This window comes from Oncorhynchus kisutch, linkage group LG27, assembly GCF_002021735.2.
Source record: "Oncorhynchus kisutch isolate 150728-3 linkage group LG27, Okis_V2, whole genome shotgun sequence".
Lineage (NCBI taxonomy): Eukaryota > Metazoa > Chordata > Actinopteri > Salmoniformes > Salmonidae > Oncorhynchus > Oncorhynchus kisutch.
In genome coordinates, this window is record NC_034200.2 from 12809081 (window position 1) to 12836656 (window position 27576).

Sequence of the window (27576 nt, forward strand, 5' to 3'; positions counted from 1 at the left end):
TTTTACAGGAAACGTCATTGCATCTGCTGAGAGGAGTTTTATCCAAAGCCCACGTCTCTCAATAAGAATGCTGTGATGCCATTGGTTGGACTGTGTGATAGCTGTTCTAGCCAAACAATTGTAGGACCGTCCATGTTCCTCATACACTGTATATACAAAAGTATGTGGACACCACTTCAAAATAGTGGACTCGGCTATTTCAGCCACACCCGTTGCTGACAGGTATATAAAATTGAGCACACAGCCATGCAATCTCCATAGACACACATTGGCAGTAGAATGGCCTTATTGAAGAGCTCAGTGACTTTCAACGCGGCACCGTCATAGGATACCACCTTTCCAACAAGTCAGTTCTTAAAATGTCTGCCCAGCTAGAGAAATGGAAAGGTCTAGGAGCAACAGCCGTGAAGTGGTAGGCCACACAAGCTCACAGAACTGGACCGAGTGCTTAGCGTGTAAAAATGGTCTGTCCTCAGTTGCAACACTCACTACCAAATTTCAAACTGCCTCTGGAAGCAACGTCAGCAAAATAACTGTTAGTCGGTAGCTTAATGAAATGGGTTTACATGACCGAGCAGCCTCACACCAGTCTAAGATCACCATGTGCAATTCCAAGCGTCAGCTGGAGTGGTGTAAAGCTTCACCATCTGGCAGTCCAACGGACGAATCTGGGTTTGGCAGACATCAGGAGAACGCTACCTGCCCGAATGCAGAGTGCCAACTGTAAAGTTTGGTGGAGGAGGAATAATGGTCTGAGGCTGTTTTTCATGGTTTGGGCTAGGCCCCTTAGTTCCAGGGAAGGGAAATCTTAACACTACAGCATACAATGACATTCTAAATTATTCTGTGCTTCCAACTTTTGGGAAAGGCCCTTTCCTGTTTCAGCATGGCAATGCCCCCATGCACGAAGTGAGGTCCATACAGAAATGGTTTGTTGGGATCGGTGTGGAAGAACTTGACTGGCCTGCACAGAGCCCTGACCTCAACCCCATCGAAAACCTTTGGGATTTTGTAGAAGAGTGGAGGCTGTTATAGCAGCAAAGGGGGGGACCAACTCCATATTAATGTCCATGATTTTGGAATGAGATGTTCGACGAGCACTTTTGGTCATGCAGTGTATCTTCTCCCTAGCTACCCACTCCTGGTCTGTGTGTATGTAGTATAGAGTGTGTCTCACACATACTGACTCTGAGCAAGGGCCCTAGGGCTCAGAAGTGAGTGCATTGCACCCTGATAGGGGAACGATTCGCTGTCCGCCAAGACCCAGACCCTTTGATGAGTGACGCAAAACAGCCAGCGCTCAGCACCGAGGTCCTGTGGTCCCTGCCAACAGCACTGCTTTGTATCCGGTGAGATGAGGGGGCGGCTTTAAAACAACTGTCCCCCGCTCCGCACTGCAACCATGATCACTTCAAACAACTAGCTTACAAAAACAAGTCATTGTTTTGGCTTCCGTTACCAACCATGTGTGATATGTCTTTTTGTCACACAGAACAAGGGTGATGCCAATCACACACCCCCAATCTAACATTAGAAGCCATATGAGCTTCTGTTTCTGTGTGAGATTTTTCAGACAAGGGAAGTGTTACAGCGTTTTAATATCAAGTTTCATATCATATTGTTTGCACAATTTCCAGAAAAGGGGATTGTTTTCTCAATACTCTGAAGATTATTACCGAGCTGAATACTTGTCGTTGTACCCCAAGCTCCAGCTCTTGGCACGTCTTTCACATTTTATGCATTGCAGTTTGATGTGTCATCTCCAAGTCATAACTAAATTCTGTTGAGTTCACGGTGAAAATGGAATTGGTCACACTTTGGGCCAATATAAGACACACTGTAACCAAATCCCCCTTTCGTACTGTCAATAATTCTGAGGGCTCCTTGGACAACTACGCAAGCTAAGACGGTTTAGTGTGAAGAAGCCCAGAAACTGCTTATCCAAAGGAAATTCCCGATCACACTTGTAGGCGATGTCATGACAACGTTAGCTAGCTAAACTCGTGCGACGAAACACGTCGTTGGGTCTAATGGTCAAGTCGCGCCGAACTGTGCATATGCATGCCGTCAAATCAAAGGCACTCCTTCGATATGAAGTTCATTTGAATGAAAATGAAAATGTGTCAGCTTGTCACTCACAAGGTTGAAGTAACGATATGTTCAGCTGCTTAAGACATTGACTCGAATCTAGGTTTTGCCTTTATAGATCGAGAATAATTATAGAAGTCGAGTCTGCTCTGCGTTCCCGGAAGTGTCGCAAAGTTGGGCCTCTGTTGAATCACTTAGCTAGTAGCTAGCTACCCTCAGTGTGTGTGCGTGTGTGTGTGTGTGTGTGCGTCCACAAGAATCGTAAACGAACAAAAATCTGACCAACTGGGGACATTTTGTTAGTCCCCGTGAGGTCAAACACTATCTCTAGTGGGTTTAAGGTTAAGGTTATAATTAGTGTTGGGGTTAGAATTACGTTAAGTTTCAGGGTTAGGAGCTAGGGTTAAGGTTAGGAGCTAAGGTTAGGGAAATGGGTTAGGGTTAGGTTAATGGTTAGGGTTAGGGTTAGGGAAAATAGGAATTTGAATGGGACTGAATAGTGTGTCCCCACAAGGTTAGCTGTACAAGACTGTGTGTGTTTGTGTGTGTGACTGAATGAGGAGGAAACTATTCATCACTAGGAGGCTATAGTAAAGGCCTCCAGTCTCAGTCTGCTTAATGCGTAGACCAGGGGATGAAAGTGACGGTGAGTAAGAGCTGAGCAACACAATGCCGCTTACGGACTAAAACCTTAGTCTCTTTTAAAGTATGTATGCCTTTTTATGGGTCCATAGAGGAAGAGGAGTTAGTTAATAGGGATGTGACTAAGGCAGTAGCTGAGTTGGCACAAGTGGTTGTAATCACACAGGAACAGTACTAGGAGAAATTCAGTTTGATCCCTGATATCCCCTTCACGCTTCCCTAGTATAAACTGTTTTCAATCTGTCCCATTTAAAAGTTTAGAAAGATCAGGTTCAACTCACTACCCCTGACTACCATGACTTAACTGTAGCTTTCAGTGTAGGGTTGATAAGAGGCAACCAGTGTCTTTATCTCCTGTGCACACTTAGATGACGTTAAGGAAAGAGAGCTCAGCCTTCCTTATCTGTGCTGCGTGCTGCTCTGCTTGGCTCCGCTCGGACCCGGGATGGCTTTTGGAATTCTGCTGAAACCAAACCAATAGGGCATTCCCGAATTACAGCTGCTTTTTCTTGCTGGAATGATGTGTGAAATGTGTGGGTTTTTCTGCCTGTGGTTTTTGCCCCCTCCCCTCCATTGGTAAAGGAAATGGGAAATGCCTCCACAACCTTCTAGTACTTGTGGATAGCCCTCACAGGATAGTTAAACAAGGAACATTTGGACAAGTGGGGACATTTTGCTTGTCCCCACAAATGTTTTTTTACATTTTTTATTTAGGCTTAGGGGTTCGGTTTAGGGTTAGGAATTTGGGGTTAAGGTTAGAGTTATGGTTAGGTTAAGGGTTAAGGTTAGAGTTAGATTTAGGGTTAGGGTTAGGGGTTAGGGAAAATAGGATTTTGGTCCCCACAATTCTTTGGTGTGTGTGTGTGTGTGCGTGCGTCAGTGAGTTAGCAGGCAGCAGTGAGTTTGTCTTGCCGGCCTCTCTACCGCCCACTCTCTCTCTCTCTCTCTCTCTCTCTCTCTCCAGTCTTCCTCTCTCTGACTTCCTGTGGGATTGTTAAAGAGGAGGATAGTGTTTGCAGTGGAAGGGGGGAGACACTGGGAGAGGAGGGGGAGATGGGGTAGAATGTCTTGAGCCTAAAAGGGGACAATGGGGAGAATGTCTGGAGTGAAAGAAGGAAAGGAGGAAGTGGGCAGACTGTTGAAGGTTTAAGGAGGCTGGTGGGTAGATTCTTGGATTTTAAAAGGGATAGAGTTTTGAGTGTTGGGTGACTGGTGGGATGTAGTGTGATTTAAAAACAGAGAAGTGGATATCACATACAAATGGTGCCAAGTATGTTTATGACCTGGGTGTCTAGTGATTATAAAAGCCCAGATTGAATTATGGTCTTCTATATGGGACAGCTGCGGGAAGTGATACTGGTGTAGATATCAATGGTCACTGGCAAGCTAAAATAAATTGATTATTTTACTTGGTTATTTGCACATCTATAATATCTCTTTCTGTGGCCACAAAGGGGCATCATTAGGAGCAGTGAATGCGCCATTGATAGTTCAAGTAAATGAATGAAGAGTCTGTTGTGTGACCAGGGATCACTGTGTCAATGCAAGGGATCACTGACTTGAATGTCATGAAAAGAGCTTCTTGTATCAATATCAGTATCGAACAGCAGCTCTGTGTATGCCAAGCCTACATCCCAGCAAATAGGGATGTCCTGAGGAGATTCGGCGACGTTCCCATTAGCCCCCTTAAGAGTTTCGGCAGGACGTTATCCCTTTGACGTTCTGAGAACGTTGCGTGACGGTCCCAAGGGAACGTTCTCTGGGGGACCTTTGTCTAGTTCCCTGTAAGTTCCCAGGACGTCACTGAGGACCATGTCAGGGCCTTTTTAGGATGTGCTCAGGAATGTCATTTTACTAGTTCTTAGGACGTCGTGTGATGTCGCAAGGGACCGTTCTCTGGGGAACCTTTTTCTAGTTTGTCTCAGGAACGTCCCCAAATACATTTTTAGGACGTTCTTGGGACGTTATGTCATGGTCCCCTGGAGGTTCTGTCTAGTTCCAGGTTTATCCCGGGCACGTCCCTGAGCACATTTTTAGGACGTTCTTGGGACGTTGTGTCATGGTCCCCTGGAGGTTTTGTCTAGTTCCAGGTTTATCCCGGGCACGTCCCTGAGCACATTTTTAGGACGTTCTTTGGACGTTGTGTCATATCCCCCTGGAGGTTTTGTCTATGTCCCGGTTTGTCCTAGGTTAAGGATCCCAACTTAATTCAAAGGTTTTAATGTTTAAACATTCACACCCCTATGCAGTACAGCAGAGTACAGTACAGTACAGTAAATTATACTGTACTCTACGCTAGTGTGCTCTACAGGGTCATAGCTACAAATGAGGACACAGGTCCTCATATTTACTTGTTACTTCTGTGAACTTTCACTATTGAAAGTATCAAGAGTAGGAAATGTTTCTTAAACGTACAGAAGGCACAATTTCCGCAAAACTAAATCTAAACGTTGATATTAGTCATTACTTCAACATGACTGTGTATATGTGTCATGTATTTCCAATACCTTATGACTTTTTCTGCTAGATGTATTCGCTAGATCCCTTTTCCGTCTGTTTAACCAGAAGTCAAAGCCTTTGCTTATTCCAAATATTTGGGATGTCATTATTTTAGTCTTTTTTTTATTTTATAAACGCCTTCGTTTCTCAAACCAAATTTGAAGTGCTCCTACGAACTTCTCCATCCTTCTCGGTTATTGTTGCGATTTACACAAAACGGTGTGTGTGCTGTGCAACAGTGAAGAGTGACTGGGTCTATTCCAGCATTCCACCACAGGGTCACAGAGTAAACATACGACTGACCCTTCTGCTGCAGATATCTGGAGTGTCTCAGTGACTGCTAGAGAACACTATGTGTTTGTACAGGAACACTCTCTAACTGGGGTAAATATTAGCCTTTTGGCCTTTATTTGGTCTCTTTTCCCTCAGAGTTCTAAAGGACCAAAACGCTCCGAAAGACGACACTTTCAAAGCCGTTTACTTTCAGCTCAAACTGTAAGAGCTCTTCCAGTGAGAAGTCATGGAGTTGTGTTGTGCTTACAGAGGGCTCAATCTGCTCTCTAGATAGATTCACGTAAATGAAAGTGAACACAGTTAGAAGGGATCATCGGTCATTCACAGCATTCACTGCTGTTTGCTTGCACTGTGCTCCTTGTGCTCCACAGCTGAGCTGGTGTTTTGACCTCTCTGTAACCCTGAGGGGTACGGAGGGGGGTGGGGGGGGGGGGTGGTATCTGCCACCCTCCACTCCCATTGTGGACCACTTTTCTTCTGAGACGCCCCGAGTTGTTTCCTCAAAGGGATTGATGCTACATGCATCTCCCACGCAGAGGAAGATGAAGTCGTCCCCTGGCCTCGCAGTACAAAGGACAGGATATTAGGACGGGTTTCTTTAACTGCAGGTCCGTAGGCTTATTCTTGCACAGTAGCCCTAAACAGGGTACTTCTCAGAACAAAGGTTTTCTATTAGGATACGTACCTTGTGTATGTTAACTGCATTAGTATTCATTTTGAATCATATTGCGAAATCGGGACTTGATCCCTCACCCCCTCGTCAACATCAGCCAATTGGAAAGGAGGAGGGAGGAGGAAGTTTGTGCTCAATGCACAGGAAGTATGGGGGAAGTGCTTTATTTTCCTCCCTCAGATAGTGGGCCTTTGAGATTATGCTCCCGTCGAATCTGGGGGTGTGGATGGAAACTTGAGGCAGTCCACTGCACCCCCGAGGAGCCTGTACTTTGTACTGCATCCAAGGAAAGCAGAAGAAACTGCTACACGATGCATCTGTTTTTCCATTCAGAAGCGTGGTGTCGTCGCTTTTAGGAGATCGATGATTCTTCTTATTAAAACTGTTCTGACTCGTACAATTGATTGCATGTATTTAATGTTAAATTGATGATACTATCATTCTGCATGAATAGAAATGTAGCTTAAGTCTTACTAAGGAAATGAGTGTTTGTATTGATTTGTATTAAAGAGAGGATAACACTGGCGGTTGGGTTACTCTGCTGTGATTCTTTCTTCGGGGGGAGGAATAAACAAGAATATCAATGAACATAGCCACTTCCCCATTAATTATGAGTCTAATTTCACTAATGGAATTCTCAGACTCTGGTGGCAGTGTAATTGAATTGCAGGTAGTGAATGAGGGGAAGGAAACAAGGTTGTTGGATCATTTCTGTTTCTCCCAGTAGAACGGGCTGTCAATCATCATTCCCTTTACTGAAGATAGGCTATAGACACATTAGTACAACCCAGTTGGGGTATGAATATTGTTTACCGTTTTGCTTTTGTGAAATTAGAGACAATTGTTGATTCAGAATTCAACTTGTCCAGATTCATCACAGGGTAATAGACCTACAGAGGTTCCTTGCAAACACTCTTTTAGTAACAACTTTTTAGAACAACACAATGTTAATGCTGTAATAAACATAACTTGTGGAGATTAAGTAGTTGCCTCATTACACGTCCCGCAGTTTAAAGATCTGATAGTCGCCAGAAACAGAAATCTGCTTTCACAACCTTGAGTTCTAACACTAGTCCAGCAAGAAGACATCAAAAGGCAGATGTGTGACTGCACATTGAAGCAAGCTCAGATGACTAATGATCAGGTTAGTCTAGGATGTGTGTGTGTGTGTGTGTGTGTGTGTGTGTGTGTGTGTGTGTGTGTGTGTGTGTGTGTGTGTGTGTGTGTGTGTGTGTGTGTGTGTGTGTGTGTGTGTGTGCGCACGAGTGTGAACACGTGTGTGTGTGGGCGTGCTCGTGTGTGTGTGTGTGTGTGTGCGCACAGCGTTGTTAGGGCTGCAGCACAAGGCGATCCAGGGAATGTTCTGTACAACTGAGCCTCTCAAACAGGAAGTCGTTTACCTGATTACATAACACACACAAAGAGGTAGAGGTTCTGGAGACTTGCCAGAGCCGCCACTCCCTGCCTGCTCCTCCTCGACTCCTGGCATAGTAAGTGACGTCACCGCAGCTGGGCGGAAAGGAAGTGAAGCAATCAGCAAAGCATTTTAACAATATCACAAACTACCTCCTCACTCATCCCATTGACTTCATCAGAAACCACACCCTCTGCATCTTATGTACATTGATGGTACTGTCAATCTCGATGAGTCAAACGTGCATCAGGTGTGACGGAATAAATGGCTCATCCGGTACGGTTTAGCTACTTCTGGGTTTTTGATGTAGTATTTCCACATTCAGGTCTCATGAAGGATTGTAATGGAATGATATCTAACTAGGGCCAAAGTATTTTAATAGTTCTCAGATCCATGTAGAGGCAGATGATTGCATCATTTGCACCAAAGATTGTTTTCAATTTGATTTGATCTGGTATTCGTTATAAATCCATGATTCTCTCTTAATCACGAGCGTAGTGTTATTCTAACCGCTAGAGGCTGCATCTGAAATGGCACACTTTATTTTTGGTTTCTTCTTGTCATGGCGTACACAGTAAGTCGTTTTATGGTGGTGTAATGTCAGGTCGTATAAGTATGATATCACTCCCTATGATGACCTATCTGTGATGTTAAATGATGGCTAATACTTTAATGCATTGCCTCTTACTACTGTATACTGTATGTAGACAGGTTGTGATGTTTTTGGTTTATTCCTCTTCGGCCTTTCCGTCAGTCATAATTGAGTTAATTACGTTTATTAAATCTCACGTCATGCCTCTCCTAATTAAAACAAAAGAGGCTGCTTTCTACAGTAGCATCCTAAGTCTGGCTTTGTTGCTAGGCGTTAGGGGGTTTGGGCCTGCCTCTGTTGCCACAGAGTTAGGTAGTTAGGCTGCGTCCCAAATAGCACCCTGTTCCCTGTGTGGTGCACCACTTTGGGTGCACTGTAAATGGAATAGGGAGCTATTTGGGACGCACCCTTAGGCCAGTGCAGTGGATGATAAGTTTTCATGTCAGGGTGTCCCCTCGGGGACTTGTTAATGAGGACTAGAATGAAAGGACTTCACCGAGGAACACAGCTGTTCAAGGTCCTATACTCTCTCTCTGATTGGCCCCATCGCTAGCCTGGTCCCAGATCTGTTTGTGCTATATTGCCAGCTCCTTCATTTTCTGCGAGACAATGACCAGATAAATTGGCAAGACAGCACAAACAGATCAACTGAGCACAAGAGCTAGTAATAACAAACAAGTGAAGTGTACCATGGAAGGAGTAAATAAATAGAGTAAGATTTTGCTTTGACATTTGTGTTGCCAGTTCATTTATGAAGTTCCATATTGTATCATTTCAAGAGGACAGGCTTTGTTAGAATAATACTCCTTAGTAATGATATGTTTATTTCCTCCATTCTTGGAATTGAAAAGGCCAGTGTACGAGAGCATTGTGTTGTGTTATTAAGGTGTGTCTTATGCTGAGGCTGTCGCTTGAGTTCTGGTGCGTGTTCTGACTTTGCTGTCAGGACCAGGCATGTTTAGGAATGTATTCTTAGGAACACTGCAACTACAGAAGGTTCCCATCCAACCATTTAATGCGAGTAAAGAACATGTCTGATAAGAAAATGTCATGACAGGCCTGATGTAAACTTTCCAAATGTCAACAAAACAAAATACGCTAGACAAGGTGGGATCTTTTTGCGGATTTTAGAATCTTTGCAGGACAATCTGTCGCCAATTTGATGGAAACCTAGCTACTGACTTGAATTTGAGGAAGGTAAATTCCCTGTTTGTCCCAAAGCTCTTACTCTGACTCCAGGGACACATTTACCAGAATGTGAAGTAGTGTCGCTCTTGCTCAACCACGACGATAGTTTTGTTCGAACGATTGGTTCGAATGCTGCTTATTGAGTGTGAAGTGTTGTGGTGCGGATGTTCCCTGGTTCTAGCCAAGGCTACTCTGTTTGTTCAAATTTTATTTTATTCCACATTTAACTCTGTACTGTACAGTCGTCTATAGTTGATCACTTGTGGTCTTTAGTGTGTGATGGTGCTTGGGGAACCACGCATCTTTCCTCATCTGGATCGAATCCCCAAGCTGAGAAGGTAAAACTCTGTCGTTCTGCCCCTGAACAAGGCAGTTAACCCACTGTTCCCCGGTAGGCCGTTATTGTAAATAGAATTTGTTCTTAACTGACTTGCCTAGTTAAATAAAGGTTCAATCAAATCAAATGTGCCCCTGATTCACAGTGTCACAGTGTCAGTCTCAACAGCCTGTCAGACCAGCTCAAGGGACATGCAGACAGAATGAACAGGAAGTCAGTAAGGTGACCTGTTTCCTCCAGACCCACATTTTGCCTCAGTCAGTCTCTACTACTATGTAAAGGATCCTCTTGTCTTCCTCTGCATACTTATCTCTAGTACTGCCTCCTTGCCTTGGCTTATCCGAACACGGGTTATGTAAGAGTAGAATACAGCATTATCAGCCTTTTATCTTAGGCGTTTGTTGTCCTGGCTCGCTCAATGGCTCTATTGTTGGTGCTAGAGCCTGTGTGTGCATACACGTTATCAGCACTTGGAAGAGCCTGATACATTTTTTTAATTGTGCCAAGAATGGGAGTTGTATTCCATTATGGCTCCAGCTTTAATTTCCACAAAAGTCTTAAAGGTCCTGAAAATAGCCTTTTGAGTGACTAAAATATCACCCATTATATATATATATTTTTTTTGCTATTAAACAGAACTTTTTCTCTCATGGCTAACAACCAATGAATTGAAAAGACAAGCTGAGTGGACGAAAGGTTTATTTTCATGAGCTGGCCTTGACTGACAGCTCTTTGAAACACCTATGTCAAGAAACTTGGATGCAGAATTGCAGTAAAATCATCTCAATCAAATTTGGTGACACACAAAGCAACTCAAACAACATTGAAATGTATTTTTTTTATATACAGTTGAAGTCAGAAGTTTACATACACTTTAGCCAAATACATTTAAACTCAGTTTTTCACAATTCCTGACATTTAATCCTAGTAAAGAAGCACTGTCTTAGGTCAGTTAGGATCACCACTTTATTTTAAGAATGTGAAATGTCAGAATAATAGTAGAGAGAATGATTTATTTCAGCTTTTATTTCTTTCATCACATTCCCAGTGGGTCATAAGTTTGCATACACTCAATTAGTATTTGTATTTGCCTTTAAATTGTATAACTTGGGTCAAATGTTTCAGGTAACCTTCCACAAGCTTCCCACAATAAGTTGGGTGAATTTTGGCCCATTCCTCCTGACAGAGCTGGTGTAACTGAGTCAGGTTTGTAGGCCTCCTTGCTCGCACACGCTTTTTCAGTTCTGCCCACACATTTTCTATAGGATTGAGGTCAGGGCTTTGTGATGGCCACTCCAATACCTTGACTTTGTTATCCTTAAGCCATTTTTCCACAACTTTGGAAGTATGCTTGGGGTCATTGTCCATTTGGAAGACCAATTTGCGACCAAGCTTTAACTTCCTGACTGATGTCTTGAGATGTTGCTTCAATATATCCACAATTTTCCTGCCTCATGACGCCATCTATTTTGTGAAGTGCACCAGTCCCTCCTGCAGCAAAGCACCCCCACAACATCATGCTGCCACCCCGTGCTTCACGGTTGGGATGGTGTTCTTCAGCTTGCGAGCATCCCCCTTTTTCCTCCAAACATAATGATGGTCATTATGGCCAAACAGTTATATTTTTGTTTCATCATACCAGAGGACATTTCTCGAAAAAGTACGATCTTTGTCCCCATGTGCAGTTGCAAACCGTAGTCTGGCTTATTTATGGCGGTTTTGGAGCAGTGGCTTCTTCTTTGCTGAGCGTCCTTTCAGGTTATGTTGACATAGGACTCGTTCTACTGTGGATATCGATACTGTTGTACCTGTTTCCTCCAGCATCTTCACAAGGTCCTTTGCTGTTGTTCTGGGATTGATTAGCACTTTTCGCACCAAAGTACGTTAATCTCTAGGAGACAGAACGCGTCTCCTTCCTGAGCGGTACGATGGCTGCGTGGGTCCATGGTGTTTATTCTTGCGTACTATTGTTTGTACAGATAAACGTGGTAACTTCAGGCGTTTGGAAATTGCTCCCAAGGATACACCAGACTTGTGGAGTTCTACATTTTTTTTCTAAGGTCTTGGCTGATTTCTTTTGATTTTCCCATAATGTCAAGCAAAGAGGCACTGAGTTTGAAGGTAGGCCTTGAAATACATCCACAGGTACACCTCCAACTGACTCAAATAATTTTAATTAGCCTATCAGAAGCTTCTAAAGCCATGACATCATTTTCTGGAATTTTCCAAGCTGTTTAAAGGCACAGTCAACATAGTTTATGCAAACTTCTGACCCACTGGAATTGTGATACAGTGAATTATAAGTTAAATCATCTCTGTTAACAATCGTTGGAAAAATGTATTGTCGTGCACAAAGTAAATGTCCTAACCGACTTGCCAAAACTATAGTTTGTTAACAAGAAATTTGTGGAGTGGTTGAAAAACAAGTTTTAATGACTCCAACCTAAGTGCATGTAAACTTCCGACTTCAACTGTATGTATACATCTCCCGTTTGTCATATCTCTTGTGATATGGTTCACAGCTGCACTGACAGATGTGTTAACTATATATACAGTTGAAGTCGGAAGTTTACATGCACTTAGGTTGGAGTCATTAAAACTTGTTTTTTAACCACTCCATAAATTTCTTGTCTGCGTTTTGAATGACCTTTCCCCCCCTTTTGTTCCATGCTGGCTGAAGAACTAGCTAGCCAGTAACTAGCTAACACCAGACACAGATGAAAGGGGAAACATGTAAATATCTTTGCCATAGATGAATATTGTAAAGTTTTAATTATATTTGCTGACAGACACCCTACAGTCAAATGTTGGCACCAGTAAAATAGCTACATAGCTCTTTAAACCACGCCCCTCCACAAACACACCTTCTCAGATGTTGTTTACAAGGCAGTACTTATTTAAATTAGGTAAGAGAATATCATGTTGCCATTGGTTTAATAAAATGAGCATTAGGGTGATGTCACCCTATTCCTTTAGTAATCCCGCCTCCTGAATCCAAGTGTTTGACATGGAGGATGGTGTATCTCCCTCCAGATCCCTGACAAGTTAATTGAGAGGGGGACCAGTAACTTTATGATCAAACTTCATCAATGTAGAAGCAATAGTCATTTTTCATACTTTGGTCATCATACTTGGATCTGGTTTCATCTAAATACCAACCAATTTCATGAAAAACATGATTTTGACTGTTCAAGACCTTTAAATAATCATTGTTATCTAACTCCAAAACCCGTCGCTTCATAAACTCCAGAAGATGCTGCATTCATGGACCGATAACGTCCCTTTAATGTTGCCAATATTCTTAGTTGTGACAGGGAGATGAGTGGAATAGATAATAATCCCCATGAAACGCCTGTTTGTGAAGAGTAACTCAAAATATTTCTGCACAGAGTTGACACGGTGCAGAAACTCAAGGCATTTGTTTTAACTAGCCAGAATAGCAGTGGAAAGATTCTGGGCCAAGATAAATATGGTCGGCCAGCTCAGAGCACACAGCGACTCACAGCGAGTAAGCGGCAGCATCGTAGGGATCAATTTCCCATTCTAGATTCAATCCAGCTCAGCTATTTAATGCTATTGAATGAACCAAAGTATGACTGTGCACAGCACAGCTCACACCTACAAACAAAGAAACAAGACAACTTAAGCTCCTCTGACACACGTGTGTAAAGAGAGGCAGAAGTGAATCAGAGAGTCAGTGTACTTTGTTGTCTTGGGTATGCCAGTGTACATTTTAACAGTGACTATGCATGATGAATATCACTATCCATGTAAGGGTGCTTGGTAGCTAAGATATTCCTGTCTGGATCAAGGCAGCAGTTTTTCCATGTTCATTGTGAAATTCAAGTATGGTCACTTTTCACTCAGGTGTTCTGTCTTCTACTTTCCTGGATGATTTCTAATCATCTTCTCCCCCCCCCCCCCAGTATGCCAGGGCATCACTAACCGGTTCAGCCTTCTGGGGTCAAAAGAGGGCCACTACTTGAACATGGTCAAGACCTACAGCAATTGTACCATTGTCCTGGAGAACCTGGAGGTCACACACATGGAAGACCACCATGATCTGTCTTTCCTCAGGGTAAGATAAAAGGAACGTTAGCCTGGTCCCAGATCTGTTTGCGCTGTCTTGTCAGCTCCCATGAACAATGACCATAGGAGATGTCAAGATGGCACAAACAGTTCTGGGACCAGGCTACAGGTAAGGAACCCCTTTGTTTGGAGAAAGCATTACTGGATGAAAACATCACAGCCGCAAAACAAATCTTGTTTTTACCTCCGGGCATGGTCCAAAGCTATTTCAACGGGTAAGCTGTCCAAAACACCTCAATAGAGCCTTATAGCTTCAGTTGAGATAGTCTCTTAGGTTGCGCTCATACTTGTGACTAGGTTCAGTGGGTTACCGGTGGTAACCTTCTGTGAACCTTGTCTAGCTATGACGTTATAGACAGGTGAAAACCAGTAGGACCTAAGCTGGAGCCTCTAGGTCTGAAGTTGTTCACCCCTGGTATAGTGTGTGAAGACAAGGCCTAACCCAAATGTTTCCTTGTTTGTCCACAGTCCATTCAGGAGGTGGGTGGCTATGTTCTGATCGCCCTCAACACAGCCAACAGGATTCCCCTGGACAACCTGCGCATCATCCGGGGCCACACTCTCTACAACGATGGCTTTGCCCTGGCTGTGTTGATGAACCATAATAAGTCAATGGGAGCAGGCACCACCGAGCTGCCTCTGACAAGCCTCACAGGTCAGTCTCTAGGCCTGTCCCTGCTCTGCCCAGGCAGTCGCTGTACCCAGCCGCATAATGACTGGTCACTGTGTGCCTTCTCACGTACTAGAACCAAACCAGGGAAACTCTGAGCCCTTGTTATAAGCTAGGGTCGGGTGGCAGCTGGAGCTAGGGTTAGGGTTGTGGTTGAGGGTTAGGGTTTAACCATGTTGTGTACATGAAGCTAGGGTTAGGGTTGTGATTGAGGCTAGGGTTAGGGTTGAACCAGGATGTGGACATGAAGCTAGGGTTGTGATTGAGGCTAGGGTTAGGGCTTAACCAGGTTGTGTACATGAAGCTAGTGTTAGGGTTGTGATTGAGGCTATGGTTAGGGCGTAACCAGGTTGTGTACATAAAGCAAGGGTTGTGATTGAGGCTAGGGTTAGGGTTGAACCAGGATGTGGACATGAAGCTCGGGTTAGGGTTGAGGCTAGGGTTAGGGTTGAACCAGGATGTGGACATGAAGCTAGGGTTAGGGTTGAGGCTAGGGTTAGAGTTAGAGTTGAACCAGGATGTGGACATGAAGCTCGGGTTAGGGTTGAGGCCAGGGTTAGGGTTGAGGCTAGGGTTAGAGTTGAACCAGGATGTGGACATGAAGCTAGGGTTAGGGTTGAGGCTAGGGTTAGAGTTGAACCAGGATGTGAACATGAAGCTAGAGTTAGGGTTGAGGCTAGGGTTAGAGTTGAACCAGGATGTGGACATGAAGCTAGGGTTAGGGTTGAGGCTACGGTTAGGGTTGAACCAGGATGTGGACATGAAGCTAGGGTTAGATTTGAGGCTAGGGTTAGAGTTGAACCAGGATGTGGACATGAAGCTCGGGTTAGGGTTGAGGCTAGGGTTAGAGTTAGAGTTGAACCAGGATGTGGACATGAAGCTCGGGTTAGGGTTGAGGCCAGGGTTAGGGTTGAGGCTAGGGTTAGAGTTGAACCAGGATGTGGACATGAAGCTAGGGTTAGGGTTGAGGCTAGGGTTAGGGTTGAACCAGGATGTGGACATGAAGCTAGGGTTAGGGTTGAGGCTAGGGTTAGAGTTGAACCAGGATGTGAACATGAAGCTAGAGTTAGGGTTGAGGCTAGGGTTAGAGTTGAACCAGGATGTGGACATGAAGCTAGGGTTAGGGTTGAGGCTAGGGTTAGAGTTGAACCAGGATGTGGACATGAAGCTCAGGTTAGGGTTGCTTTTGGAGCTGGAGCTAGGTTATCTACACCGTTTTATTACATTGATTAATTCACATCAACATTCAACATCCATCTGAAAATAAACGCATCTCTCTCCATTTTCCAGAGATCCTGAAAGGAGGAGTGAAGTTCTCAGGCAACCAGCTGTGTAACGTGGAGACCATCCAGTGGTTGGACATCGTGGACATTGACAGCAAACCCAACATGCAGTTACCTGAACCCAACAGAAATCGTCTCTGTAAGGAGCTCCTGTTACAGCACATGAAACAATGCGTCACATAAATGCACCTACCATAATCCCATTCAATGTTTTGTGTTTTTATACACGCTTGAGGCTAGATTTGTTCATGTTGTTAGATATTAACAGGAAGCTGCTTCACCCAGCGCAGCCAACAGTTTAGTCATGTTTAACTTTCAACTAATCAAAAACTCCAACTTTTCTTTATTGAACATTAAAATACTGAAGTACACTATAAAGTATTAAAGTACACTGAAGTTGCAGAGTTCTTGAACAATTATTTTGATATATTTTCTGTAGGTAAAAATTGTGATCCTGGATGCTTCAATGGTTCATGTTGGGCGCCCGGCCCAGAACACTGCCAGACATGTAAGTCTGTAAACCAGACTCTAATATTGTTGAAAGGTATACCGTAAGACAAAAACAAGGGCTTAGTTGTATGATATCATCACTGGCACTTGCACATTACTGATGCTGTTTTCCTTCCGTCTAGTGACGAAGCTGAACTGTGCCCAGCAGTGCTCTAAGAGGTGTAAGGGTCCGTCTCCCATCGACTGCTGCAACGAACACTGTGCTGCAGGCTGCACTGGACCCAGACCTACAGACTGTCTGGTGAGAGACCCTAACCATAACCCTAACCCATCTTCACACTGTATCTGACCCAGACCTACAGACTGTCTGGTGAGAGATCCTAACCATAACCCTAATCCATCTTCACACTGTATCTGACCCAGACCTAGAGACTGTCTGGTGAGAGACCCTAACCATAACCCTAACCCATCTTCACACTGTATCTGACCCAGACTTACAGACTGTCTGGTGAGAGACCCTAACCATAACCCTAACCCATCTTCACACTGTATCTGACCCAGACCTAGAGACTATCTGGTGAGAGATCCTAACCATAACCCTAACCCATCTTCACACTGTATCTGACCCAGACCTACAGACTGTCTGGTGAGAGATCCTAACCATAACCCTAACCCATCTTCACACTGTATCTGACCCAGACCTAGAGACTGTCTGGTGAGAGATCATAACCATAACCCTAACCCATCTTCACACTGTATCTGACCCAGACCTACAGACTGTCTGGTGAGAGATCCTAATCATAACCCTAACCCATCTTCACACTGTATCTGACCCAGACCTACAGACTGTCTGGTGAGAGACCCTAACCATAACCCTAACCAATCTTCACACTGTATCTGACCCAGACCTAGAGCGGCTGGTGAGAGACAGACCGACAGACAGACACGCCACTTTCACAAGTGGCAGAGACAGATTCCACCTTCATATTGTACTGGTGTCATAGGGTGGGACAGGAGTGACCATGAACAATTCTGGGCTTCAGTTAGGCTTTAAGTAGGGTCCAGAGTTTCCCCTGGTCAGGTCACGTGGTCTGACAAAACCCTGGCTAGTCATAGGTCAAGAATGGCATCTCTCACATATACTACATATACTAGGCCGTCTTTGTAAGTAAGAATTTGTTCTTAACTGACTTGCCTAGTTAAATAAAGGTTAAATAAAATAAATAAATAAATAAAAACATTTTTTATTTTGTAGTTATTTCTTCACCCAATAAATGTGTTAGGAAACAGACACATTGCATTTCACATTTCACACATCATTATTTCTGTCTTATGATGCTCCCTTTTGTCTTATTGGCTGGTGACCAACATACTTTACACCAGTACCACTGTTTTCTATCCACTTTATGATTAAAACCAAATTGTATTGCTTTTGTATCCGGTGACCCTTTCTATCGCTGATTAAACCCTGCTTTTTGACAGTGCCTTGAGAATCAGGCTTAGTCCCCAGCTGGGAAGCTAAGCCAGCGTCACCTATTCCTCTCTGGTTAAGCTGAGCCGTGAAATAGCAATGCAGTGTTATAATCTGTGCATACGGGTCTGTTATGGTCCTATTGCTCTGTCTATGATGGCTGGGCCGTATTTATTAGGACATGTAACATTTTAAAACATTTTTGCAGCGGAAAGTGAAAACAAGAATTTCTTATTGGACAGGTTCAGGTAGTCCATTTCCTGTTTGTCTGTTGTCTTTGGTTTGCTGCTTAATGAACATAGCCCTGTTTGGTGCCGTAGGCCTGCCGGGACTTTCAGGATGATGGGACGTGTAAAGACTCGTGTCCGCGCCTCCTGCTCTACAACCGCAACCTTCACCAACTAGTCAACAACCCAGACGGGAAGTACAACTTCGGGGCCACCTGCGTCAAGACCTGCCCTCGTAAGAAAACCCACATGTTCCAACCATGTCCCCTTATGACCTCGTCTATGAGGCTACTGTATATGATAAAGGATTTAAGGATTCATTAGAAGCTATGGGGGGGGGGGGGGGGGGGGGGCGGTCAAGGACTGGAGTTGGAAAACGCTGGCCTATATTCTGGTGTATTACTCTTAAGTCAGTCAGTCTGTGCCAGTCTCTCTGAGTTGAATCAGAAACTGCATAAACGAGGGGAAAAAAGGATTTAGGTTCAGGGAGTGCTAATACTATAGACGCCTCTACTTTCTCCAGGCTGTTAGAATCAGCTCTCAGACACTGCCATGCATACAATACTGTCCTATACACAGTACACAATGCATTACATAGATTTGTTATATATTCTGTTTTTTCCCCCTCAGATAACTATGTGGTGACAGACCATGGAGCGTGCGTTCGGACATGCAGTGGTGACACGTACGAAGTGGACGAGGGAGGAGTCAGGAAGTGCAAGAAGTGTGATGGACTGTGCCCCAAAGGTACAGTTGATACTGCCACAACAAAACTGCACTGCATTTGTTTTCTGGCTTGTGATGTCTCAAACACAGTGTGGCAAAGAAATTAGATGGCGGGCCTCCCGGGTGGTGCAGTGGTTAAGGGCGCTGTACTGCAGCGCCAGCTGTGCCATCAGAGATGCTGGGTTCGTGCCCAGGCTCTGTCGTAACCGGCCGTGACCGGGAAGTCCGTGGGGCAACGCACAATTGGCCTAGTGTCGTCCGGGTTAGGGAGGGCTTGGCCGGTAGGGATGTCCTTGTCTTATCGTGCACCAGCGACTCCTGTGGCAGGCCGGGCGCAGTGCGCACTAACCAAGGTTGCCAGGTGCACAGTGTTTCCTCCGACACATTGGTGCGGCTGGCTTCCGGGTTGGATGCGTGCTGTGTTAAGAAGCAGTGCGGCTTTCTGTATCGGAGGACGCATGACTTTCAATCTTCGTCTCTCCCGAGCCCGTACGGGAGTTGTAGCGATGAGACAAGATAGTAGCTACTAAAACAATTGGATACCATGAAATTGGGGAGAAAAAGGGGTCAAATAAAAAAATAAAAAAATAGATGCCACATTTGTTTTTATTAACATATTACTAATTTTCACAGTTTGCAATGGACTTGGAATGGGGAAACTTGACAAAATTCTGTCAATCAACGCCACCAACATTGACACGTTCAAAAACTGCACCAAAATCAATGGGAACATTGCTATTATCTACACGTCTATTCATGGGTAAGTGTTAAGAACATATAGAATAAGACCTAAGAGCCTGTTGAGTAAGAACTGACTCGTTTTTTACATCACACTTAATGTGTTGTATTTGTATTTGTGAATATGGCAGATACATTTCAAAGTTCTTGCTATTCACAGGGACCCATTTACCAAAGCACCAAAGATGGATCCTGCCAAGCTAGACGTTTTCAAGACGGTCAGAGAAATCACTGGTAAGAGGCAGTGCAAACTAGTCTATTAACTATACTAAAAGGTTACCAAAAGAGCCATGTTGTTGATTATTTTACATTCATATGTATTTGAATTGTCTTTTTTTCCTTCCTGTTCTATAAAAACAAACATCCAGGCTATCTGCTGATTCAGAACTGGCCAGAGAACATGACATCCCTCAGTCCCTTTGAAAACCTGGAGATTATTAGAGGACGGACCAAACAGTAAGTAACAGTAACAGTTCAGTCTCCGCATCTATTATATTATAGAGTGGCAGTAGTGAGCTGGTCAAGCCCTTAATAGCCACCTGGAACTTCTAAAAAAATGAAGTGTCTCCCTCTCACTCCCCTCTCCTCTCTCTCCCTCCTCAAGTGGTACGGTGAGCTTGGCCATGACCCAGCTAACCATCACCCACCTGGGCCTTCGCTCGCTGAAGGAGATCAGCGATGGAGATGTGGTCATCACCAGGAACTCCAACCTCTGCTACACCAAGAAGTGCCACTGGAAGCAGCTGTTCAAGTCCGACAGGCAGACCATACAGCTGGAGAGCAATGCCCACGCAGCCGCATGCGGTAAATCATAAAGTCATTATATTGACGTGTGTGGTCACATAACACCAACAACAACAAAAAGGAACAGCAGCAAACAAGAGCAGTCGCAACAAACACCAACAGTCAACACCATAATGTCACATAAACAACTCGAGCCCGTAATAAAAGGGTGATAACACGACGCTCTGTGTTTACTAAAACAAAGGTCACATCGGGGTATGTGGCTCTGAGATTAATATTGGCCCATGCCAATCTCTATTGTTGTGGCCATAAAACTGTGAAAGTGTGGGAGAACTAGGAAATGGACGCTAGCTTGTTGCTTGTACAAGGTTGTGTGAAAGTCAAAAGGATATTTTGAATACTATATATACTTTATCTCTTGGTTAAAACAATGATTTTGTGTTGATATCTATGTGTTTGTGCATGTGTGTTTGCAGGGCTGCAGAACAACACATGTGACACAATGTGTACCAGATATGGCTGCTGGGGACCTGGACCCACCATGTGTTTCGCCTGTCAGGACTACAGCCGAACAGGAAGCTGTGTAGACTCCTGTAACCTGCTAGAGGGGTGAGGGAGGATCCCTTGTCTGATCCCCATTTATACAATTAAAGGGACCTGATTCTGCAAAGCTGAAGCAGTGAAGAAGCGTGAAATGAACTTTTTGTACACTTGGCAAAGAAAACTATTGGCAACTCAAGCTATCAATTGAACATGGGTATTTTGCAAGATGCAGTTTTGCATGGAATGAAATAGTAAAACCAGACAGAAGACTTGCCATCAGGAGTACATGTAAGAAGTTCTTAAGGCAGTAAGGCGGCAATTAACCAATTCATGAGAAGACAGTCCTCTCAGCTGGAATGGGAGCACTTAACTCATAGATATTTAACTTCGGGAGTCTCCTCTGTCAAACATTGAGCGTCACCTTGCTTACAATGGAACTCTTGCTATGAGGAAAGGGATCAATGCAACCATCTGCAAATGGAACCACCTAAAATCAAATGTTGAACAAGTAGGAAGTATGGCCTGCTCCCAGATCTGTTTGTGCTGTCTTAGCAACTCCTATGGGATGATGACAATAAAGGTTGGCAAGACAGCGCAAACAGATCTGGGACTGGGGTAGTGGAAATATGCTACATGCTGACGTTTTGTCCTTATTCTGCAGGGAGCCACGTGAGACTGAAGTGAATAAGACGTGTGTGGAATGTCATCCTGAGTGTCAGCTCCTCAATGGAACCCAGACCTGCACTGGACCAGTATGTGTGTCTCTTATATTTATTCTATGTCTAAGTATTTGTCTCTATATTATAAACTGGGTGGTTCGAGCCGTGAATGCTGATTGGCTGAGAGACGCGGTATATCAGGTATACTCTCTAATTACATTGGTAACCAGTTTATAATAGCAATAAGGCACCTCGGGTTTGTGGTATATGGCCAATATTCACGATATGGCCAAAATAATGGGCATCAATATGGAGTTGGTCCCCCCTTTTGCTGCTATAACAGCCTCCATCCACTCTTCTGGGAATGTTTTCCACTAGATGTTGGAACACTGAGAGCATTTGTGAGGTCGGGCAATGATGTTTGGCGATTAGGCCTGGCTCGAAGTCGGCGTTCCAATTCATCCCAAAGATGTTTGATGGGATTGAGGTCAGGGCTCTGTGCAGGCCAGTCAAGTTCTTCCACACCAATCTCAACAAACCATTTCTGTATGGACCTCGCTTTGTGCCAGGGGGCATTGTCATACTGAAACAGGAAAGGGCCTTCCCCAAACTGTTGCCACAAAGTTGGAAGCACAGAATCATTTAGAATGTCATTGTATGTTGTAGCGTTAAGATTTCCTTTCACTGGAACTACGGGGCCTAGTCCAAACCATGAGAAACAGCCCCAGACCATGGTCAACTGTAAGTGCTGAATTTTTGAAGAGGAAAGGTCAACTGTACGTGCTGTTATTTTGAAGAGGGAAAGTAAACTGTAGGTGCTGTTATTTTGAAGTGGAAATGTCTAGGAGCAACAACGGCTCAGCTGCGAAGTGGTCCTAGATATTTCCACTTCAAAATAACATCACTTACAGTTGACTGGGGAAGCTCTAGCAAGACAGAAATTTGACAAACTGACTTGTAGGAAAGGTGGCATCCTATGATGGTGCCACGTTGAAAGTCGCTAAGCTCTTCTGTAAGTAATTTATGGAGAATGCATGACTGTTTGCTCGATTTTATACACCTTTTATACACCTGTCGGCAATGGGTGTGGCTGAAACAGCCTAATCCACAAATTTGAAGGGGTGTCCACATACTTTTGTAGGTATAGTGTACCACGGCTAATGGCTGTATCCAGGCATTGCGTCGTGCTTAAGAACAGCCCTTAGCCGTGGTATATTGACCATATAGGGGCGGCAGATAGCCTAGCGGGGAGGAGCGTTGGGCCAGTAACCGAAAAGTTGTCGGATCGAATCCCAGAGCTGACAAGGTTCTGCTCCTGAACAAGGTAGTTAACCCACTGTTCCCCGGGCGCTGATGACGGTGATGTCGATTAAGGCAGCCTTCCGGACCTCTCTGATTCAGAGGGGTTGGGTTAAATGCGGAAGACACATTTCAGTTGAATGCATTCAATTGCACAGCTGACTAGGTATCCCCCTTTCCCTACCACCCCCGTGCCTTATTGCTTAATATACTATGTCTCCATGCCATGTCCCAGCACAGTAGGCACAATGTATTTCTCTAGCATGCTATTATTATACAATAGTTGTGTCTGTTAAATAAAGTATGTCTCCACACAGTTGTTTCTTTTAGATGTGTATGTAATACAAGGTCTTGCTATCCTCTTCTCTCCCTTTCAGGGCCAAGAGCAGTGTACCCAGTGCGCTAACTTCAAAGACGGCAACAACTGTGTCCTGGGGTGCCCTAGAGGGGTGCCAGGGGTGGCAGGGGGCAAGAACACCTTCATCTGGAAGTATGCAGATAAGATGAAGGTGTGCCAGCTGTGCCACCAGAACTGTACCCAGGGGTAAGTGAAGGAATCTGTCACAACCGCATAAATACCGCAATACACAAATACAGACACATGCATCCCATTTGAATTTTCAAAATGAAATGTCTCAGTAAAAAAATTGATGTAGAGGTGTTGGAACGGACACGTGTTCATACGTGCGTTATGTGTTTACAGATGCACCGGTCCTGGTCTGAGAGGCTGTCAGTCTATAGGGTAAGCAATTGACTCTTATCGTGAACAGTAACTTACAATGGTACTGTTCCAATTGTATTCAAACTTAGAAACACTCAGTTCACTAAGCTAATGAACAGTTATCATTTGTGTGTCGTTTTTTTTCTTCTCTGCGTTGTTTGGTTACCACCCGTCTCCCATGCAGTAACTCTGGCCTATCGGTGATCGCGGCTGGTGTGGTGGGTGGGCTGCTTGCCTTCCTCATCATGGGCCTGTCTGTCTTTGTGTTACTGAGGCGACGCCACATCAAGAGGAAGAGAACCCTGCGAAGACTACTCCAGGAGAGAGAGGTGAGAGGCAGACACTGAGGGCTTTCTACAGAGGGAATGTAGTCATCGTTGATAGTGCATCAAAGTAAACCGTCCTTATCCGCATCTATTGCTATTCTACAGTTAGTTGAACCGTTGACCCCCAGTGGTGAGGCCCCCAACCAGGCTCTGCTCCGCATTCTCAAAGAGACCGAGTTTAAGAAGATCAAAGTGTTGGGATCAGGGGCCTTTGGCACTGTCTACAAGGTAAATACAAGCGCTAACTTCTTCTAGATTTCGTTCAGAGAACTCCAGTGTCTTGGATTGTACTGTAGTGAAGGAGCTTATGGGAATGTGTGTTACGACTGCGTATGAAACCAACACCCTTTAACCACATCTACGTCTGTTGTCAATTTTGCAATTAACAGCCACATATTTAACGTACCACATCCTGCGTCATAATCCAGTCCACAGTAACTACCAGTTAGTTTGCTGTTCCCATGTTCCACTGTAACGAACCAAAACCTTTAAGAAATTATTAATGTACACTCATTTTTCTTAGGATTATTTAGTGCCTGGAATTTTTCCTGACCTCTTGACATGGCATGAAAACATCTGTACTTTGTGTGTGTGTGTGTGTGTGTGTGTCGTGCAGGGTCTGTGGGTCCCTGAAGGAGAGGACGTGAAGATTCCTGTGGCCATTAAGGTTTTAAGAGAGGCCACATCACCTAAAGCCAACAGGGAGATCTTGGACGTGAGTTATATCACTCTATGTCACTTCACTCTTAGACAAAGCTGGTAGAAACACAATCCAGAAATGTTTCGGCCCTCAAGGCCCAGGGTTGGCATCCCTGCTTAAAGATGTTTGTTCATGGGAGTAAGAACTGGTATCTTCCGAATATCTTCCGAAGACATTCTATATCTGATTTACAGTAGAATCTAAATTAGTGCTATTAAGCACAGTATGGTATACATACCACACTGAACAAGCACTTTCAAACGAAACATTTGTTGGCAAATTTGTTTTTATGACCTAATTTAGCGGCATAATATGTTATTGAGAAGCCTATACAGCCACTATTGCATGTCACTGGACACTAATTCCAAGCACATGCTCATCAATTCAGGAAGAAGCTGAAATAATGACAACATTTAGTTAGAAAATGGGAAATGGTGTCAGGTTTCTAGAAGTCATTTTCTCAGTGGGAGCGTAGGAAATGAGATTAACTCATTGAGAAGGTTTGGACCAGGGTTGGGGAGTGGGAGGAGGATACTAATTCAAGGTTAAGGTTTTCTGGAATGAATTCTAAAATCTTTTCCAGTAACCGCAGTTAAAAAAAAAAACACGGTCCAGACCTGGGTTCATAAAGTATTCGGAAATACTTTGGCTGGCTGGCTGCACTTGATTGAGCTTTCCTGGCGCAGTGGAACCAATAGAATAGTCCAACTTCATGCCCCACCGATCTAGCACTCCAGGCAGGCTCAATCAAACGCCCTAAGTATTTGAAAGATATCAAATATGATTTGAGCCCAGGTCTGGCACGGTCCTGTGAATATTCCGTTTCAGGATTTAGAGTGCATGGACAGCTGAGGTTTTTGCAGTGATGTTTCTCTTGACCTCTTACCACGAAGGTCAAGAGCTTTCTTAAAGAAAAGGTCTTGCACGTTTACGTATCTGGCTCATAAGCGTACATTGTCTTCAAGCTGTCAGTTGTTGAAATGGTTCATGTTTAGATATCATTATTGAGTTTTATGAGCGCACACTAGAATGATGCCAGCATCACTAGCCCTAAAGGCGGTATACTGTACTATACTGCCCTGGAATAAATGTTGGTACTATATCTAACCGACTATAGGAGGCCTATGTGATGGCCAGCGTGGACAACCCCCATGTGTGTCGTCTGCTGGGCATCTGCCTGACCTCCACAGTGCAGCTGGTCACCCAGCTCATGCCCTACGGCTGTCTGCTGGACTACGTCAAGGAGAACAAGGACAACATTGGATCCCAGTACCTCCTCAACTGGTGTGTGCAGATCGCCAAGGTAAGACTATGGTGCATTTAAGCGACCGGGCAGTATGTGTCCATTCAATGTAGTGAATTTTCAAGACGCTGTTGTTTTTCCAACTAACCAAAAGAAACGTGTGTTTGTGAAAATTCATATTCTTTTTTTTACTCTTGTTACGGCTACATTTGGAATTTCAAACCACAAAATGCTGGGTGCACTTCCTGTCCTGAAGTCGTCTGTCATGCTCTGCAGCATAATTATACAGATCTGGTGTCAGTCTGTGTTTGATTTAGAAAACTTGTTGCTGTCTTGTCACACAACGATCATGACGGGGTTCGGCATAAATGGCGAAACTGGAACGTGGCACCCAGACTATGATAAGGCACGAACCTCTTTCCTAACCATGTGACTTGACCAAAACTCTGGCCCTTTAAGACTACCCATGAGTCACAGTGTAGTGGATTAAAACTTAATCAAACAGTGAGTCAGTGGAAAGTCCGGAAAGGCCGTGTATGTCCATACACTCCTATAGACACCTACAGTTCAACGTTCACTTGACATCTTGTTGACCTTTTTAAAACAATAATACAATGAGTCACTATATAGTGCTGTAGCCCTATCGCTCTGTTTGAATACAGTTAGAATGCTCTAAAACAGGGCCCATGTATGGCCATAGACTCACTCATTCGCTTCTACCTCCTCATTTGATCCTTTGACCTGTGGTTGGCCTCAGGGGATGAGCTACCTGGAGGAGCGTCACCTGGTGCACCGTGACCTGGCAGCGAGGAACGTCCTGGTGAAGACCCCTCAGCACGTCAAGATCACGGACTTTGGCCTGGCCAAACTCCTCAACGCTGACGAGAAGGAGTACCACGCAGACGGAGGAAAGGTCTGCTCCTCATTCCCCTCATTACTGATTGAATTGAATTACTGTGAAGAAATGTAACGCAAGGAACACGTTTTTTTGCCAAGTAAATATAATATTATGGTCCCGTTTTTTTTCTTTATTTTCTGTACGATGGTGATTTATGTTACTATTTCCATCCCGACCTAATATAGTCTATCGATAACACAGTTTCTATACTTTACCTAAATACCTAATGTTGCCTTGGTCATCTGGAAGAACTACCTCAGTTTGTGAACCCTAACTCATAAGAGCCCTCTCTCTGCAGGTACCAATCAAATGGATGGCACTGGAGTCCATCCTCCACAGGAAATACACACATCAGAGTGATGTTTGGAGCTATGGTCAGGAACCCACATACCCACACGATTTAATAGGATTAATGCACAAATCCATTTAACATACATATATCAAAACTGGATGTACAGCAATGCATGTCAATGCTGGAATTAACCACAGTGCTTGTGTTAATCCAGATGCATAAATATTGTTTCTGGATCATGTACTTAATCAGAACTGTTCAAATCAGGTCCAGATAGGAGTATTGGGTTTTTGAGTATCTGGGAGATTAGAGAAACGGGTATCTGGTATCGCTGATCTAACTTTACACCGGCAGGTCCTGAAGGTCCGATATCTTACAATGTTGAATCCTCCACCTCAAACCAATGTACCTAACACACACCACCCCTGGTTTGGACACACAGTTTGGATGCATGCACGCACACACACACTCTGCTCTGTGGGCCGGTCTCCAGATCCGGTTCTCTGAAGTTGTGTCTTCTACTCTACAAGGCAAAGACATCAGCAGGCCCTGGCAGCACCACCCGCCAGCCCTCCTAAGCCCCTCTTTCTATCCTCCTCTCCTCTTTTCCTTTTGCTGGTCCTCCTCTTCTCTTTCAAACTGATCCAACACCAACGGAACCTGGCAACTCCCACTCCTAAGGACACATCCAACTCACTGATGTTGACTCTGTGGGGTTTTTTAGAAAGTAACTTGACATTGTTGGTTTCTGCCTAACAGCTTTTCTGGAA

The 27576-nt window shown here is 44.3% G+C and overlaps 1 protein-coding gene across 2 annotated transcripts in view; it reads left to right on the forward strand.

The window, feature by feature from the left end:
* LOC109871972 (epidermal growth factor receptor) overlaps positions 1-27576 on the forward strand; it is a 53332-nt gene that overhangs the window by 20005 nt on the left and 5751 nt on the right. Inside the window, exons 1-22 of one of the 2 annotated variants that reach the window (XM_031806924.1) lie at positions 2594-2734; positions 13654-13805; positions 14285-14471; positions 15777-15908; positions 16209-16277; positions 16402-16520; positions 18011-18152; positions 18548-18664; positions 19277-19403; positions 19542-19615; positions 19750-19837; positions 19986-20185; positions 20602-20734; positions 21330-21420; positions 23004-23170; positions 23330-23368; positions 23532-23676; positions 23779-23901; positions 24290-24388; positions 25491-25676; positions 26374-26529; positions 26813-26888. In XM_031806924.1, the coding sequence (XP_031662784.1) occupies positions 2707-2734; positions 13654-13805; positions 14285-14471; positions 15777-15908; positions 16209-16277; positions 16402-16520; positions 18011-18152; positions 18548-18664; positions 19277-19403; positions 19542-19615; positions 19750-19837; positions 19986-20185; positions 20602-20734; positions 21330-21420; positions 23004-23170; positions 23330-23368; positions 23532-23676; positions 23779-23901; positions 24290-24388; positions 25491-25676; positions 26374-26529; positions 26813-26888 (2650 nt within the window). In that variant the 5' untranslated portion in view covers positions 2594-2706. Of the gene's footprint in view, positions 1-2593; positions 2735-13653; positions 13806-14284; positions 14472-15776; positions 15909-16208; positions 16278-16401; positions 16521-18010; positions 18153-18547; positions 18665-19276; positions 19404-19541; positions 19616-19749; positions 19838-19985; positions 20186-20601; positions 20735-21329; positions 21421-23003; positions 23171-23329; positions 23369-23531; positions 23677-23778; positions 23902-24289; positions 24389-25490; positions 25677-26373; positions 26530-26812; positions 26889-27576 lie in introns of those variants that run through there. The other variant, XM_020463024.2, reaches the window with a different exon arrangement.